This window comes from Pangasianodon hypophthalmus, chromosome 14, assembly GCF_027358585.1.
Source record: "Pangasianodon hypophthalmus isolate fPanHyp1 chromosome 14, fPanHyp1.pri, whole genome shotgun sequence".
NCBI classification, from domain to species: domain Eukaryota; kingdom Metazoa; phylum Chordata; class Actinopteri; order Siluriformes; family Pangasiidae; genus Pangasianodon; species Pangasianodon hypophthalmus.
In genome coordinates, this window is record NC_069723.1 from 18,958,714 (window position 1) to 18,978,236 (window position 19,523).

Consider the following 19,523-nt stretch of genomic DNA (forward strand, 5'->3'; position numbering starts at 1 on the left):
AAAGAGAGAAAGAAGAAGAAGGAGCGAGACAGAGAGAAGAAGAAGAAGAAGAAGAAGAAAGAAAGAGAGAGAGAGAGAGAAGAAGAAGAAGCAGGAGAGAGAGGAAGAAGAAGGGGAGAAAGAGAGAAAGAAGAAGAAGCAGGAGAGAGAGAGGGAGAAGAAGAAGAAGAAGAAGAAAGAGAGAGAGAGAGAGAGAAGAAGCAGGAGAGAGAAGAAGAAGAAGAAGAAGAAGAAGAAGAAGGGGAGAAAGAGAGAAAGAAGAAGAAGCAGGAGAGAGAGAGGGAGAAGAAGAAGAAGGAGCGAGACAGAGAGAAGAAGAAGAAGAAGAAGAAGGGGGAGAGAGAGAGAGAGAGAGAGAGAGAGAGAGAGAGAGAGAGAGAGAGAGAGAGTTTCAGGACCATGGACAGCAACATGTTCGTCATAAAAGCTACCACTGAATGAAAGTACATTCAAGTCTTAATTATTAAGAACAATGCAGACAGCTATAGCCATTTATTTTCTTGTTTGTTTGTTTGATTGTTTGTTTGTTTGTTGAAGTGGAACAAATAAATGGCATGTACCTTTCTTGGAAACGAAGGCTAGATTTCATTTGCTAGTGTTTAAACAATGATAAACTACTTTTATTATTCATTATTATTATAATACTCTGTATTCTTCTGCATTCAGGTCACAATAAATACACAATAAATATCATTAGAACAGCCTTTGTGGGGTTTTGATTTGGGCTTTAATCCAAGTAAAATTTTAATGATAATTTAGAAACAAATTCACTTACAAACCATCTGCCTATTTTACATACATTTTAGTTTGAAGCTAACTTCTTTACACCAAACTTTCTCTTTAATATAGTGTAAAGAAGTTAGCTTCTTTACACCAAACTTTCTCTTTAATATAGTGTAAAGAAGTTAGCTTCTTTACACCAAACCTTCTCTTTAATATAGTGTAAAGAAGGTAACTTCTTTACACTATATTAAAGAGAAAGTTTGGTGTAATCTTTTGATGATGCTAAACCTGCCTTATGCATTTTATCAATATTAGCCTTGTTGGACTATATTTGGGGATAAAATGAAATTGTGTTTCAAACTGTGTTTGGTTTTACTAAAATATTGTGTTATGACAGTATTACAAGCAATAGTTGGAAGGCCATGACAAATATATGATACTGAAACTATAAGACAGTATATTGCTTTTTAGATATTTGAATAAATGATCACTGTATTTTATCACTATAATGTTCAGAGAAAAGTTCCATTAACAGACACAAGAAACCATCATATAATACAATAATGTGGAAACTGACAGTGATAATAAAAAAGGCTGGCTGGTTCTGTCATGAGCCTTATTAATAGGTCTACATTATTAAAATATGCTTGTAAAATTGTGCTGTTTTTAAACCGTTAATACCAATTCCAACCGTCATCATATGTTTAACACACTGTATGATTAACATAAAGATGAAAATCTTTCCATTTGTATTGTATATTTCACATTATTTGATAATTCAACATAAACTCCATATTCCTATAAGTCACACATACTAGTTCTTGCTCACAGTTTACAGACTCTGTCTCCATCTGCTGCCAGATAGAGGCATCATTTAAGAAATAAGATTCAGATAAAGATATCTACTGTAATGTTACTAGTTCTTGTTTCTTAGGCTATTGATGAAATGTCTTCATTAGAACTGAAGTAATACCTGTGCTTTGGCTAAACGCATTTGTTTTAAGATGTTTGTATAATAAAGTAAAGAGTGGCATGCCATATGAAATCCTTTTTGGAATTTGTCAAAAGGCATGTTGGACAGTTCAACAAACATGAGGTAAAAAGTCTCTTTGGTCTGATGGGTCCAGAAATGTAAATTTTTGGCCTTGGAACAAAGCACTATAGTTGGTGGAAACCCAACACTGCTTGTTACCCTGAGAACACCATCCACACAGTGAAGCATGGTGGTGGTAGGACCGTTTTAAACCTGTGAAGGGTAAAAGCAAATAAAAATGCAGACAAAAGCAGCTATTGGTGATATTTGTGCTGTGGAGTTCCTAGAATTCTTATTAGCATACTGGTTGTTTGTGGTACCAAACCCATTTAGCAGGAAGTTCACACTGTTTCTGGTAATTTTAAGATGTTAAGTGTTGGTCCCATGTCCCAGAAAACATGCAGATGGATTTGCTATGCTAAATTGCCCCTAGGTGTGAATGAGTATGTGAATGTGTGTGTGCAGGGTGTATTGCCACCTCACCTTCCCAAGATGCACCATGACCCTGACTAGGATAAAGTGGTTACTGAAGATGATTGAAAAGATGAATGCAGGTGTGTGCTGAAAGATGTACAGTATAAAAAAGCTTTGAAAAAAAAAAAAAAAGATTTACCAGTAAATGAACATATTGACTTTTCTAACACTATTTTCAGAAATGTACTACAAATCTTTTTACTACTGCATCATCTTGTCAGGTGTTATAAATATGTATAGCTGAAACTAACAGTTCTTACCTCAGTGTCTCAGTTTTGCCCTCGTTAGAGCAGCCGGAACAATCTTCTGCATCAGTAGCCTCCAACAGGCATGAAGTGAATGGTTTGACCTCAGCGCAGCACAGTGTTAGGCTCTGATGTTTCCGAGAAGAGAATTCAGCATCTCTTTAAGCATCTTCTGTTCAAACAGTCACTACAACCTACAAGCAAACAGTATTGTATGTGCAGCTGAGCATTTTCAAGATGTTTGGAGAAATGTGTTGGAGCATTTGAGAGCAGAATCTCTGATTCGACTCTAATCAACTGAGAAAAAGTAGGTGCATCATTATCGCTAACCAGTCACAGAATATGGGCTGTGGGTCTGCCTTGGTAGACCATTAATGTGGTGGCCATCTGCTCTTGGGGGTCACCAGCCATGGGCCATTGTGCTAAACTGGGCTGAAAGCCCAGGCTCACAAAAGGCACAGAGTTCTTGATATGATTGATATGTTTGCCAACATGCATAATGGAAGCATTTCAAGAATTAGGAGTAGAAAAAAATCAAGTGTCTTTTTGAAAAACAACTAAAACATAACAAGGAACTGACACATCACCATGTGCAGATATATACTTATAACATTTTGGACCATCCCCTTATAGTGTGCACCATAATCAGCTTTATGCAGTTAAACTGCAATGGTCTGGGTGTTATTTCCATTGTTAGAGAGTATTTCAATTTGGATGAATTTATTTATTTCTTTATTTTTTTTTTTGATGCGGAAGAAATATCATTAGTCAGGTTGCTATATTCGAGGTCCCAGATCAGCATGGTGCAAATCTCACCGTATGTGCTACCAACACCATGCTGTTCTTGGACTATAAATATTGGCCCTCTTCTTATTTCAGGTGACACTCTGCATGGCTTTTAGTTCCACACCAATCAACAAAACCACATGTCCAACAGCATTCGATCAGCCACACAACAAACTGGGACATTTTTTTAGCTGTCATTAAAGCCACTGGATTGTTTATGACCATAACCCTTAATGTTTTTGTTTGTAACCAAATAACTGATTCATTAAATTTCATTTCTATTCATTGCCTCTGGATTATATGTAGAGTACAGTGTTCTCAGCTGATTAGCAAAGTGTAAAAACCATGGAGAATTTGAATTTGCAAAAACAAGAAAATGCGCAAAGATCATATTTATTAGTTTATATTATATTCTTCTTCTTCTTTCGACTTTTCCCTTCAGGGGTCGCCACAGCGAATCATCACTCTCCACCTAACCCTATCTTCTGCATCCTCAACACTTGCACCCACTAGCTTCATATCCTCATTTATTACCTCCATATACCTCCTCTTTTGCCTTCCTCTTTGCCTCCTACCTGGAAGCTCCATGTCCAACATTCTCCTACCAATATACTCACTCTCCCTCCTCTGAACATGTCCAAACCATCTTAATCTGGCCTGCCTAACTTTGTCCCCCAAACGTCCAACATGAGCTGTCCCTCTGATGTACTCGTTCCTAATCCTGTCCAACCTTGTCAATCCCAAAGCGAACTTCAACATCTTCAAAGAGAACCTCAACATCTTAATTAGTTTATATTATATAAACCTGAAAAAACTTGACTATATGATTGTCTGATAGATCCTTTTCAGGGTGTCCCCCACCCTGTGCCTTGAGTTCCGTGGGATAGGCTCCAGGCTTCCCCTGTGACCCTGTGTAGGACAAGCTATATAGAAAATGGATATGGAGTGTCTGATAGATCATCTATACACTGCTGCCATCTGCTGCTCAATCAGTGCACTACAAGCGCCTTATCAGGAACATAAAAGGAACCTTGGCAGGCGTCACAGTCAGGACACGCTTCAGGTTCTGGGTGCTTTTTTCTCATTCTATTTTCATGTCAGTAACAAAAAAAAAAAGGTGAATGGTTATTTAATTATTGTTTCAAAATCCAGGCAGGAGAAATGAAAAACAAGTCATTTTCTTGTTTTTATTGTCAGAAATTTTACAAAATTACAAAATTTAAAAGCAACTTCTCTATGGTTTATCACCACTGACTAAAGTCGTTATGCCTAAATGCAATCCTAATCTTACCCACAATCAAGGACATAGCCAGACCTTATTAAATGGAGTGGCCAGGTTAGACCCAGTGACATCATTGGGTGGGACAATCTAGCGTAGGGGCAAAACACTAATGGTATGCTTCAGGAGAGGCCACTGAAGCAGATGGTTCGCCATCATACATGCAGGAAATCAGGACTGAGGTGTTAGGAGTTTCTCTGTCTCATGCTTCATTCATGATGATGAACCATGGCCAGGATGTGGCAGTGACCACCTTATTTTCTGTCCCACTGCCAGTGGGTGGACACTTCAGATCCTACAACACAAAAAAGAAATGACACCTTTTCAGTTCTGTCTCAAACCAGTGGCTTGTTTATTATATTTCCTTACTTTGTATTTTTTTTTCAAGTTGTCTTATTTCTTTCTTGCCTGTTAGGGCATCACCGTGTGCTCTATTCTATTCTTGCCCAGGACAACACTGAGAGAAAAAACAGAGCGAGAAACTAGATGAGTTGCTTTGATGAGCATGCTTCTCTAATGAATCAAGAATGCAATGAATACTGAATATGGGATTTTACTTGCTGATTTATTAGACATTGTTCACTAACAGTAAGATAATTATGTAATATTTCTCTAAAATTCATCTCTAAAATCACATTCATTGATCTGAGTCAAAATCAAATATTTCTCCATATGCACTGAAAAAGTGAGATAATTTACCTCCAGTCATTATGAGCAGAGTGTTTCTTCCACTATGATGCTCCAGAAGCATGAACACTTCAGAAGCATCTTTGGTCCTGTGAACAAAATAAGTCAACATTGTCTGGCTGTAAGCCTTCTCACTCAGACCTAATTAAAAATGTTTAAGAATTTCATGAGTAACAGTGAATTTGACTGAAAAACTTAAAGAGCATAAAAAGAGCATCACTTCTGTTGCAACTAAGGCTCCAGTAAGCTGACAATGAAGTGCTACAGGTCCAGTTGTGGGAGATTGCCTTTACATTTATTATCCATGTATCAAACAAGAACCAAAATTAGTTTTAAGAATTATCCAAGATTATGTAAAGAAAGCAAATATTTCCATTAGGATATTTCTTTAGGATTAAAAATGTTATACATACATTCTTAACATGAGGCAGTAGTGATAAAGCCCGCATCTGACCTAAAACTGTAATAGTCTGTAACGTGCCAAGTGGTGTCAATAGGAACCAACTTCTAGCTTATCAAATGTGAACTGTCAGCATGAGTTTTATTATGAATTTCTAGTAATTCTAGTAAATAAAAATTGGTGTCCAGAAATTAGAACTCCCTCTCTTGGGTACTTTACAGGCATAACACTAATAGGACTGTATGTGCCAAAAGCCTGAGGCTCCTGTTAACAAGGAACAGGAATCTGCGGCTATTTTTCCAGTTTGGGTGAGCCTGTACCCAATTTCGCCTCAGATTCCTGTTCTTAGCTGACAGTAGTAGAACCCGATGGTGGTCTTCTGCTGTTGTAGCTCATCCACCTAATGGTTTGACATGATGTGCATTCTGAGATGCTTTTCTGCTCACCACGTTTGTAAAGAGTGTTTATTTGAATTACTTTAGCCTTCCTGTCAGCTCAAACCAGTCTGATCATTCTCCTCTGATATCTCTCTTGTTAACAAGACATTTTTGCTTAGTCGAAGTTTTAATTTGGTTGTTGTTTTTCACATTATTCTGTCTAAACTCTAAAAACTGTTGTGTTTGAAAATCCCAGGAGTTCAGCAGTTTCTAAAATACTTAATCCAGCCCATCTGGCACCAACATGCATGCCACAGTCAAAGTCATACAGCTCAAAGTCATGGCGTTTTCCCCATTCTAATGTTTGATGTGAACAGATGTACACGTGTTCCTAATAAAGTGGTCGATGAGTGTTTTGTCACATAGCAGTTCAAGAACATACTTGCAAGTGTGAGAGGATATGACAGTGATCTACGGGATGTCTGAAAAGTCACGAACCAATTTGAATATGTTGAACAAAATCTGCAAAAACCTGATGCAATGGCTGAGAAAATGTGAAGGGTAAACATGTAGAGCATATGTTGTAAATAATAAATACAAAATTTAGTATATATAGTTTTACTCTCATTGGTACATGACTTTTTAAACACCCTGTAATATAACATAGGGATCATAAGGGAAAATACAAGTCAAATTGTCCATGTAATCAGAGCTAACAGTCACAGATGCAGAGATGAGAGGCCTTCGAGGTTGTAATGCGGGCTTGACATCTCACACACACACAGTCATCAGTGATGGTTGGTGGTGATGTTAGATGGAAGCCTAAAACCTAAGTCTATCAATAGCTTGACATCAAAATTATTAGGGTTAAGCAATGCATTATATCATGAAGGCAAAATTACAATATTGAAGCAAATTGTTACACAAACACACACACAAACACAGATAGGGAGCTGCATTCAATTTATTTTTTTTATGTGGTTCAAATGTTTAATGCTCTCTTGGCTTCATGCCATGTTTCTCCTGAATACTAAACAGGGAAAATTGTTTCATTCAAACCTAAACTTGTTCTGTCATCTGTCCTGTCATATAATTTGTACTTTGATAAGACAGTGAATGCTGGTGGTTCATCGTGGTCATCGCTGAACATGAGCTTCATTTGCATGCATTTCTAACTAGATCTTGATTCCATGTCGAAGTGCTGGTCGGTTCACCTCTGAAGTGCCACTGTTGAGATTATTTACACTGCTGTTCCCACTAGCTCCAGGGTCTTGGGTTCAAGCCTAAGCTTGGGTGACTGTCTGTGTGGATTATTGCATGTGTTCCCCATGTTTGCATGGGTTTTCTCCGAGTTCTCTGTTTTCGTCCCATTGTCCAAAAAACAGGCAGGTAAGTGGATTGGCGACGCTGAACTACCCCTAGGTGTGATTGAGTTTGTAAGTGTGTGTGAATGAACTGGCATCCCATCCAGGTTGAATTCCCTGCCCCAGTGTTGCCAGGATTAGCTCTGGATTCACTGGGACACTAACCAGGACAGAGTGGTTACTGAAGATGAATGCATGAATGAATGAATAAATGAATGAATGAGCAGGCTGCCAGTAACAACACACAGGTGAAGTCCATCAGTGCATCAAGACAAAGCCCACTTTCAGCAGCCAGCACTCAACCACACTCCTGCTACACATTCTATTATTATGGTAATCTGTACTTAGGCCTGATATGGTAATAGATCATTTCTTAACTTTGAGGTAAAAATCAAAACCGGACCAAATAATATGCTATTTTGTGCAGAGGGTCTGCAGACTGAAACACCATGTTGATAAGAGAGATCAGAAGAGAATAACCAGACTGGTCTGAGCTGACAGGAACCATGGCGATCTCAGAATGCACAACACGTCAAACCATTTGGTGGATGAAGTACAAAAGCAGAAGACCACATCAGGTTCTGCTCCTGTCAGCTAAGAACAGGAATCTGAAGCTACAGTGGGTACAGCCTCCCCCAAACTGGAGAGCTGAATATTGGAAACAGACAAGAAACTCTAGATCCAATCTTCAAAGGCCCAGTTTCTGTGAACCTGTGCCCACTGTAGCCTCAGATTCCTGTTCGTTGCTAACAGGAGCCTCAGGCTTTTGGCACATACAGTCCTATTAGTGTTATGCCTGTAAAGTACCCAAGAGAGGGATGTTAAGGCAGCTGCTTGCCCCATTTTACAGCTTATTTAAATTAATCATACTTACATTCTGCACCAATACTGTACTAAATCATTATATAATGCTTACAGGAGTTCCAGAGTTCTAATTTCTGCCAAGCATTGATCACTCCCTGCATGTGACAACAATGTCTCATATTCTTCAGGTCTGGGCTATGAGGTAGGGTGGCTAGATTTAAGCCCTTTCTCCATCCGTTTTCTGTACCGCTTATCCTACAAAGGGTCACATGAAGCCTGGAACCTATCCCAGGGGACTTGGGGTACAAGGCAGGGGACACCTGGGCGGGGTGCCAACCCATCACAGCACACACAACAGACAACAGACAATTTAGAGATGCCAATCAGCCTACAACACATGTCTTTGGACTGGGGGAGGAAACCTCCGAAACACAGGGAGAACATGCAAACTCCAGGCACACGAGGCAGAGGTGGGAATCACACCCCCAACCCTGGAGGTGCGAGGCAAACGTGCTAACCACTAAGCCACTGTGCCCCCTGAAACCCTTTCTCGTAAAAAAAAACAAAAAAACAACAAAAACCCACCATGTGAATCACCCCAAACCATGTGGCAAAATGTGTTGTAGTCTGATGGTAGAACCTTTTGGGCATAACACTAACAGATATGTTTGGTGCAAAAACAAGACACATATCACCCAAAGAACATCAAACCCACGGTGAAACATGGTGGTGGTAGCATCATGCTATGAGGCTACTTCTCTTCAGCTGGGACTGAGGTTTTAATCAACCTCTGATTTGAATTACAGCTGGTACAACTGTCAAAGGTGCTGTTATAGAAGATGAATCAACACCACCTGATCTATCAGAATCAAGAATTCAAAAGCACTGCAATATAATGGGAAATACATTTCGCCTTTACCTTTATTAGCTCACAGCAGTGGTTGAGTGGCTAAATGTTATGTTCATGTCACAGGCTTCTGATGTTTTCCTGGTTTCTTCCTATCCCTATTCCTAATTCCTGAATGAGTATACTTCTAGTTATATTCTAGTGTTGATATTATTTGCCCTGACTTTTCAGACATCCTGTAGATCACTGTCATATCCTCTCACACTTGCAAGTATGTGCTTGAACTGATATTATTTGCATGTTGATGCACTGACTACCATGTCTGAATGTGATCTGACAACCCTTAACTATTATGACCAATATTATCCCCATGTCCACCTGCCTCTGGCTTCATGTTATTATTGTGTTTTAATGGGATCAAATATGTTTCATATTCATAGTTTGTGTCTGACAAAGTGACATCAATCTCCCAGTAGATTTTGTGGGTCATTTGTAATTTTATTAAGATTTTAATGTAAGTACAATCAGCCAAACCAGTTCTCAGATAGATTGCTTGTACAACATATCCCAATTAGTTCCATTTAGAAATACAGCAAATCAGTGAACCTTTCAATCACATCCAGGAACATGTCTTTGGCGAAAAATTCGAAAAATATTTGAAGACAGCTTATTTTTCGGGATTGAATCACAACTGAAGCACTTGAAAAGTCTTTAAAATTCACCTTCAAAGCACTGGTTCACCAACTGTTTAAAATCAGTATATTACCAACACATTCCTACATGTAATGTTTTCTCTAATGTTTTAATCATATCAGTTAAATTATTAAAATGGAGGCCAATTAGACAGTCAACACATTTTAGACAAAACACATTTTTAGAAAAAAAAATGGCAACAATTTTTTTTAATAGCTTGAGGAATTGGTGAACCGTTCTTATGAGTACATGAGAATGAAACAATTTGAATGCACTTGTGCTTAGTTTCATAGCCCAGTTCACATGTTAATTTAAATTTACAGCAACCACATCCTTGTGAGATACATATGAAATCCAGGGCAAAAAGCACCGATTCTTATTTTATTGAATTAATTAATTTATTCCTTTGTTTTGTGAGCAAAGAAGCATGACCCGAACTCCAACTGAGAATGACTTATAAATAAAAATACATATAATTACATCCAGAAAACACAGCATTGAAAAAGGCAATAATGCAGCAATTAAAATCTCCGTTACAATGTTTACATTTCCATTGGGTTGGGAGAAGCAGGAATAGTCATGAGGAGAACTATACAAATTTCAGTTTAATCACTACAGAATACACTGTTCTAACTCTGCTAAATGCTGGTAAAAAATTGACGCTTTAGCTAAAGGATCCTAAACCAGGACATCGAAACACATTCATAAGACATTTCTACCCAGGAGGTGTTTGAACATTCATAAATCTTTATGCAGACAGTTCGAAGTGGACGGATCTGACCAATTTCCACTATGAGTTTCACATAACATAGGTGGATGTCACATGGTGACTTGACATGATCAAACCTGTGAATGAGATTTATTATGCAAATGTGTTGATGTTTGCCTTATAAATGTGCATTATGCCTTGAGTTGCATCCTTCAAATGCAGTGTTACTGACACGTGAACTCTTTGGGGCTAAACAAGCAGTTGGATTCTCGTCTATGATTTCACTGCATTTAGATAAGAGTGTCGTACTATTCCCATCTCCTAAATGGACTGTACAGTCTATACAGGAAACTCAGGCTACTTTCTACATATCATAATGCAGCCACAGCATAGACACAGCGATGCTCTCTATGTAAAACGCCTGATATTCAAATATTCAAAACCCAATCTGTCAACCAATCCTTACAGAATCTATGAACTTGCTCCACTAGTGTCAAAAGCACAAACAAAACCAGGAAAAATGAAAAATGGGACCTATTTATTGAGCAATTTCCTGTGGTGGAGCAATTTAATCAGTTGATTTAAAAGTGCTAATCAAGAAAGGTTATCATACAAATGGTTTTTGATTCGCATTTTAGGGGAAAGATCAACGTTACGGAATGTAAGTTCGGCTAAGTTTATGGCTAAGAAAATTGGAAAATTGGCGCTGATTTTTCACTTTCCAAAAGCAATTCTGAGGTCATTTTCGTTGCAGACACCTTTCTCTCTATCCTGCTGGAATTAAAATGCGACCGACAAACAGCAACGTAAACCTCGGCTATCAAGCAAATCATTACCATCACGTCAGAAGATCAGGGCAACATGACCCTGACCTCTCCAACAGCGAATACCAAGTGAAACATCTACCTCTTCTCTAGCGTTAAAATTTACTTTTCAAACAAAATGATCCGTTAACAATAGTGTTTAGCTACTGTATGAAAACAGAGAACCTTTAAAGTCCGGCTTAACTACTTATAACGAGTGATAGCAGACCACGTAGTGTGTGTGTGTCGGGGAGAAAATAAAAAATCAAAAGCCTATGAAGTCGATGTCTACCTAAATATACATTCAGTCAAGTTACGGTGTCGTTGTCTTGTGCTGGTTTATACAACAGTCCGTTTTCATTCAGCCATGTTAGGATTTTTTTTTTTTTTTTACTCTCTCTGTGTGAGCAGCACAAAGTCATCTTTTTAAAGTTCGACATTCCACATAGCGCGTCGATACAAATTAACAACAGAAACGTCTATTGTAGATACCTTTTCAGTTATACACGCATTTTTTTTTGTCTAACATTTGTGACATTTTAGTTTCAAAAAGCATAAAAACAGGAACAACACAAGTACGTTTATAGCATAATACACCAAATTCAGCATGCTCTTCTTTAAGTTAGTGGACTGCAGATCACTGATTTTTTTTCCCCCTAAGAAGCAGTACAATGAATAATAGTCATTAAAAATAAGCGCTAATTGATTAAGTTGGTGTTATATTTGGAACGATGATTTGATTCTGTGATTTGATTCCTTTTCACATGAATGAAATAGTATTCATGATGTGGTGAAGTGAGAGATGTCAGAGGGATCACTAGCCTCTTTTCCCCTTGTGAATTAACCAATAGATCAAATGCAATTAGTTGAGTGTTATTTCTACATTTCAGCAGACGGGGTTGCATGTTATAAGAGCTACAGTGATTTTCCCTCATATATTTACATGCTGAAATATAAATTATGACTTCACCCACATCACAGTTTCACAAAAAAAATAAATGTTTGGAATGGAAGTCAATAAAAAGTGTTCGATGAGGTTTTTTTTTTTTTTTTCCATATATTCCACTTAAAAAAAAAACAAAAAACAACAGAACAAAATGCTGAAACCAGAGCAGTAGCAGAAACTACTCTTGCTCTGCTTTATATATGATTGCATGACATGCTATGGTTTCAGCATCTTCCTAAACAAAAAGGAATCATTTTAGAGAGACCAAACGTATAAATCTACACCTTGTCTCTCTTTTATTTATTTCTGAGAGCATTTGAGTAACATTTGAGTGCAAACTCTCTATTTGCCTGCCATGTTTGAGTTTGAGTTTGATCATGGAAACGTACATACAGTGTTGGGGAGGGGACGGGGGTTGCTATGGAAACCCCTGTTGGTAAACAGGAAGTGAGTGAAAAAGGGGTGTGATTTTTTAGCTTTAGTTCATTTGCTCAAAGAATTTGTAGGTGGGGTTTTCATAGCCGTGGTTCTGCATCTTACTGAGCTGCCTTTCCTCTGGGCTCAGCATGGGGTCCACCTGCAGAGAGAATAATGAGCGCGGGTTGTGCATTTTTATAGATATCACTGTATCATACAGTGGCAGAAAGCATGCAAGCAAGTCTGTTTCAGATTCTAAACAACAACTGTATATCAGTAATTACACCCGTCCTTGTGTAAGTTGTTACTACCTACACAATAACATATTGTGTAATTTTCCTTGCAGCCGGAACTACTGTCTCAGCCGCCGTTACAGAAAATGAATCAACACTCTCTGAATTCCTAAATCCCCACAAGTTACATATTTCAGCTTTAATCTTAAATTTGATACATGTAGAGAGACACTTACTTCCACAATGCCGTGGCTGATGGTGCCATATGGCTTACGACGCACCAGCAGCAAACTGATCACCATCACCATGGCAATTGCCACGGCAACCACCAGAAGCCCCACCATGGCACCACGGTTAAACGTCTCAAGAACGTCTGGCTGCTGAGGAATGAAAGAGAAAAACAAGGAAAGGGGTTGGATGGGTAAATGGATGGATGGAAGGAAGGATGGATGGATGGATGGATGGACAGATGATTGGATGCAATTTTGGATGGATTGATAAATGGATTGATGGATAGATGAATGAAAAGATGGAAGGAAGGATGGATGGATAGAAGGATGGACAAATGGTTGTATAGATGAATGGACAAATGGATGGATGGATAGATGGGTGAATGGATGGATGAATTGGCAAATGGATCGATGGATGTATGGATGGACAAATGGTTGTATGGATGAATGGACAGATCAGACAGACGGACAGATGGATGAATGGGTGGATAAATGAATGAATGAATGAATGAATGAATGAATGAATAAATGGATGGAAGGAAGGAAGGATGGACAAATGGATGGATGGATGGATAGATGGGTGAATGATTGCATGAATTGACGAACAGACAGATGGATGAATATACAGATGTATGGATGGACAGATGGATGGATGGATAGATGGATGATCGAAGGATAGATGGATGGACAAATGGTTGGATGGTTGATGAGGTTAGCTTCACGCATCTCCCCATAACGTGTATCCAACATTTAACTATGTATGAGTAGTGATCTTGTTCTAATCATTGTGATTGTGATACTTATATCATAATACTTATATCATATAATACTTTTTAAAACACTAACCAGCTCATCACGCTGGATTCCAGGAGACTTGTAGACCACCTGCTTCAGCTCCACCGAGGTGTTAAACTACAGACCACAAAAAAAAACCCTCAGTACTCAAAAAAACATTGAAAATCATCATTCTAATTTCATACTCATTTCCTAAATCCCATTTTGCACATATAAGGCTTATTAATCTGTTTTTAACTATGCCTACTTCCTTCTAGCTGACTTTAACCCAGCAGTTACATCCAGCAGTAAAAACAACACCACATGCCATAAATACATTGCTAGACTAAACTGCCCACTAAGGCTTTTCCAGAGGTGTTATATTACTGTTATGTGTGTCACCTTCTCCTCATATTCGTAGGTGGGAGCTCTCTCAGACGTGCTGTAATCGTACTCGTCTACAGCAGATGCTGTGGGGAGAGAATTAAATTAGCTGCAGAAGAAGGCAGACTAAATAGAGGCAGAGCACATAGACAGAGATCTTACCTTTCTTGCTGCTTGGCTGAGGATCTTGATGGTATGAGGGAGAGAGAAAGCAATAAGCAATAAGCTCTGAGACACTAATGACTGCTTATCTATAGGCTAAACAATGACTTGGGGACATTCATTATTTTAAATTTACACATAATTATTTTTTTTTCCAGTTTTTCAGGGTATGAGGTTTGCAATGAGCATATCATTTAAAAACTCGTCAGTCTGTGCATTAAACTTCACTAGTGACATTATTTACTGCATTAATCAACATTAAAAAACCCATAAACCTTAATATTAATATATTATTCATAACATAAAAAAGGAACAAAGTAAGTGAACATTATGATTTTAATCTTTTTGATCATTTTGATTAATATTAGTTTGTATTTGTTGTGGGCTTATTTTTGCTCATGGATGAAATAAACATTAGATAATGAAGGTGTTCATTTTTGGCTTATTTGGTTTCTTATTTTAAATTTGAAAAAAAAATATTTGAGCATAAATTATATTGGTAATTTATAATATCGAAATGATAACTAATGTAATAAATATTCTTACTTTAAGCTACCCTAATATTAAAAAGTTAGATTTATACAAAAGTTTTGTATAGTAAATACAATAATCAAACATAGGATTTGTTTTCTTTCTTCACGCATTAGGTGCTAAAGCACAACTCACGAGTACCTATGCGAGGTGGGTATGGGCGGTTCTGGAAAGCTCTCTCCTCCTCCTCTTCATCCTCCTTCTCTTCCTCACTCTCGGCAGGAAGCAACTCTTCTGTGGTGCGGGTCTCGGAGAACGATGTGGTCATGAGCTCACTGATGTCACCTCTCTCCGTCCGCACCAGCTCCTCTGTATAGAGACAGACAGATACTGGTGATATTATTATACTACTTGTTTAGGAGTTTCTACGATTTTCATTATTAAGACAAGTTTAAAGAGAGGGAGTATCAGATCGTACGGATCTCATCGTGGAGCTCTTCAGCCAGAGTAGGAACCTTATAGAGCAGAGCCAAACTCTGGTTCATCCTCTCCTCGATCACATGAAGGTGAGTGTACACCTGAAATCATAAAAACACACTTAATGTGCAGAAATCTAACCTTAGTGCATAGCCTAGTTTCCAAGTATTCACAGTATTAACAGGTTATGAACTTTCAGCAACATGGCTTCCCATTTCAAAAGTGTCTTAAACAACACTTTATCAACACTTTATCTACTGACAGATCAGAATGTACTGCATCTAGCATTTTAATCAAGAATTATTTTATTGAAGGAAAACAGTATATGATCACTTAGAAAATCAGAAGGAATGCAACAGCATGTTGTCCCACTTAAAATTAAACATGCTGAACATGTAAGGAATGAAACATTACAAGGAGTGCTGTTAGAGGAAAATCATCAAGGACAAAAGCTGATTAATTTCCCATAACAACAAATCCTGAGATGTTTTATTCCTCCTACACCACAGCAATTTGGCAACACTACAATTTTTTCTTAATGAAAGAACATCACACCATAAGTTTTAACATTTCTAGTTACATTTAATGTTGTAGAACATTCATGAAACAAGCTTGTTCCTGCTATCACTTATTTTACAGCAGATTTAAACAGTCGTTCCTTCATAAGCCTCTTTTTTTCCTCTCACTTTAAGTTAAGAAGTCAATAAGTGCAGCTAGTTATGTTACCAAGACACCAGAAAGCGCAAAAACTATCACGAACTGCTGACACTGGAGACTCCTTCCATAAAGGGTAAATAAAAATCTCCTTACCAAAAGCTTCACCATAATTATTAAATGTATTTCTTTGTTAAATACTATTTTTTTTATCTGTTTGTTATTATGTAGAGCGTCCACCATACATATCCCAGTGTATAAGTTATTACTATTGAAATGATATCATATTCGGATGAGTGAATTGATATAATCCTGTGATTTTATTAACAGCTGACACTACTGTCAGAGCTAGAATAGAAAATAGAATAGAAAATTAATCAACCTTCTGAGCAAACAGATTCAGGAATTCAACAGTGTTGTGGTATAATAACAGGAAGTTAACCTTGTTTATGTGATGTAGCTGATCTACAGGGTTATTCTGTGAGTAGGTAAGTAGACCAGTCATCATGTAAAGCTCGATTAAAGGCTCGTTAAATGATTGAAATCCTTAGACTACAAATGTTTGGTGAGAATTGTTATTTTTATTATGCCGTGTTTTTTATGATTTTTAAACGAGTCCAAAAAGCTTGTTAGAGGTTATACAAATAGCCTAAGTGTTTCACTTAGGCTACTGTCAGCCTCTGTTTCCTGTGTTCAGATATCTTGTTATTTAATTACTTTGCTTATATTTGGACTGAGTTCATTAGGAAACACTTCAAGTAAGAACAAACAGAGATAACTGTGGGAGTGGTGATTGTATAAATAGCAGAAAGGCTGAGATAAGTTAAAGACCAGAACACAGAAAATGCCCTAACTGTTCAACTCTGTTAGATCTAAATGAAAAACCTCGTTGCTCTTTTATTTTTATTTTTGTAGTTGAAGCACTTAAACTGGCCTGTTTATTTGTATCGCTCACTTATTCGATTTCTAACATGTGGGTAGAAGAGATTGGTCTGGAGCTGGACATAAAGATGACAGACTGACGTAAACTCGTAAACAGTGAGCACCTGGAACTTCATCTGCTCGGCCTTCTGAGGGTCTACAGACTCGATGTGCTGGTAGTGACGCAGTGTGTGTCGCCGATCCTTCTGCTCGGCAGCCAAGTAACGCTTCAGAGCCTGCAGCACTCGCTCTGGCTATGTATTGGACACGTTTGTGTGTGTGTGTGAGAGAAAGTTAGAGATTAGAATGCAGTGGTTATTAAATATGTCATGTTAGCAAATATATCATCAGTATAACCATACATAGGAATAAGACAATCGATAAAAATCTAAAAACAAAAAATAAATCAAGTAATTTAGTAAGGTTATGATGTCCAAAACTATTGGCTATACAAGTCTACAGTAGCTTGCATAAGTATTCACCCCCAAAATTCATATTTTGTGTTACAACCTGAAACTGAGATGCACTTATTTGGGATTTTATGTCATGAATCTATGCAAAATAGCCCATAATATTAAAGTGAGAAGAAAAACCAATATCATTTGCAAAATTATTCAACATTATTTACAAATATAAAGGTTGTAAATGCATAAGTATTCACTCCCATTGCTGTGAGACACCTACATTAGTTCTGGTTAAACCAGTTCCCATATGAAGTAACATCATTTTGGACATATAGCCTATAGGCTAAATATAAGCTATTTTGTGTAGCATCATGATATACAATCCCATTTAAATCCAAATTAGCTCCAGGTTGTAACACTATAAAAGGTGGAAAAGTTCAAGGGGGTGAAAACTTATGCAAGCTGTATATTTATGGTTTGGAAAGTGCTAAAACGAAAAGAGCACAATGAGTGAGTGTGTGTGTTAAAGTTGTTGTGTGTATAGGTGTGTGTTACCTGTGGTGGGTCACTCTGCACAGCGCTCAGGTAGCTCTCCAGTGCCAGACGGCGGTTATTGTTCAGAGTGGCTACAACGCGGGCAAGATGAGTCTCCACCAGCCTCTGCCTCTCACCTGCTACTTGTTCTTCCAGAGTCTGTAACACAGCCTGGAAATGCTGACAGACAGAGACACAGAGACATCATGTGAGTTTATGGACAAATTCATTTAGTGTCAGCTCTTTGTGCATGTGTGTGTGTGTGTGTATGTATATATATATATATATATATATATATATATATATATGTATATATATATATATATATATATATGTATATATATATATATATATATATATATATATATATATATATATATATATATATATATATATATATATATAAGAAGTCTTTTGGCTCTGTCATTGTAAATGTATAGATCAGCCACAACATTATAGCCATAGATCTTTACAAATTTTACAACTTATTCACTGCCACTGTACACCTCCATACACCTACATAAAAGTTCTCCCCATTTTACAAGAAAACTACCAACTAAGAAGGGTGAAGGCTATCACACATTTCCTCCAAGCCTTTTGAAACTGCTGCTCATGCAATATTATACGGCAGCTAAACATGTATGAGGGAGCATGATACCCATAAGTGGCTAGTGTAGCCCAGTTTGTAATTCTACCCCTACTGTATATATATATATATATATATATATATATATATACCTATTGTAAAATACATCTACTTATTAACAGTTTCTTGCTTAGGTTAAAATAAAATCAAATTGTTTTATAAGCAGTAATAGTAAACTGCAGTGGTTTTATATATGTGTATTTGACGAATAGTATATATTTCATTTTCTTCGAGCATGTTCACATCTCTACTGTAGTCTAAAACACGTTGTTAGAATTTAAACAGTTTAATATGTGGTAATATTCAGGCTTGGCCTACCTCATTCAGTGCCTGGCGGTCTGATTTCGGGAGGTTCTTGGACTGGTTATCTGCCTCGGCCCACTCCTTCATAATCTGATACAACACACACATAAAAAATCTTAGAGTCGTACAAATCGACACTGTTGTTAAATGAACCATAACCTAAACTACAAAATGCATTTTCACACGCTTCACCTCATTGATGCGTTTCATCCGTCGCTCCTCCAGATCCATCTTGGCGCGGAGGAAGTTGGCGTGTTCGCTGTCATCACTGGGCATCTCGAAATAGACGTCCACTCCGTCTGTAGGACGCACTGTGGGCACTGCCATCAGGAAAGAGTGGGAGAGAAGAGCATGATCAATCTATCAGTCAATTAATGAATCATTTATGATTCAGAGTTAACTTAATTTGGCTAATTACAATAGTGTCCAGACGACTCCTTTTAATGAAACACTGCTGGAAAATAGAAAATGTGGACTAATTAAGCAGATTGTATGAGTGACAACTTAAGTGCAAAAATTTGCCTAATGTAATATGGACATGAAATACTCAGTTGAGGGCCTAAAATCATAATGTGTGTGCCTTTTTCTCATGCTCTTAATTTGGATTTTTGTTGCTGAATTAATAAACTGTTCCCATGTTTTGGTTAATTTGTGCTCTCCTTTAAAAAAACATGCCCCCCCAAAAAAAGCCCAAATTCTATTGAATAAGCCATTCATGCAGTAATCTGCTCTGGCTACAGCTC

General features: G+C 37.6%; 1 protein-coding gene across 3 annotated transcripts in view; it reads right to left on the minus strand.

Annotated features, from left to right (window-relative positions):
- Positions 1-9,496: 9,496 nt before the first annotated feature.
- Positions 9,497-19,523, minus strand: part of aplp1 (amyloid beta (A4) precursor-like protein 1) — a 67,073-nt gene continuing 57,046 nt past the window's right edge. For 2 of the 3 annotated variants that reach the window (XM_026934772.3, XM_026934771.3), the window contains exons 7-17: positions 18,973-19,100; positions 18,796-18,870; positions 17,853-18,011; positions 17,019-17,147; positions 15,320-15,419; positions 15,043-15,210; positions 14,371-14,394; positions 14,227-14,294; positions 13,897-13,962; positions 13,057-13,200; positions 9,497-12,747 (exon numbers count right to left, since the gene is read on the minus strand). In XM_026934772.3, coding sequence (XP_026790573.3) covers positions 12,649-12,747; positions 13,057-13,200; positions 13,897-13,962; positions 14,227-14,294; positions 14,371-14,394; positions 15,043-15,210; positions 15,320-15,419; positions 17,019-17,147; positions 17,853-18,011; positions 18,796-18,870; positions 18,973-19,100 — 1,160 coding nt within the window. In that variant the 3' untranslated portion in view covers positions 9,497-12,648. The remainder of the gene's footprint in view (positions 12,748-13,056; positions 13,201-13,896; positions 13,963-14,226; positions 14,295-14,370; positions 14,395-15,042; positions 15,211-15,319; positions 15,420-17,018; positions 17,148-17,852; positions 18,012-18,795; positions 18,871-18,972; positions 19,101-19,523) is intronic. The other variant, XM_026934773.3, reaches the window with a different exon arrangement.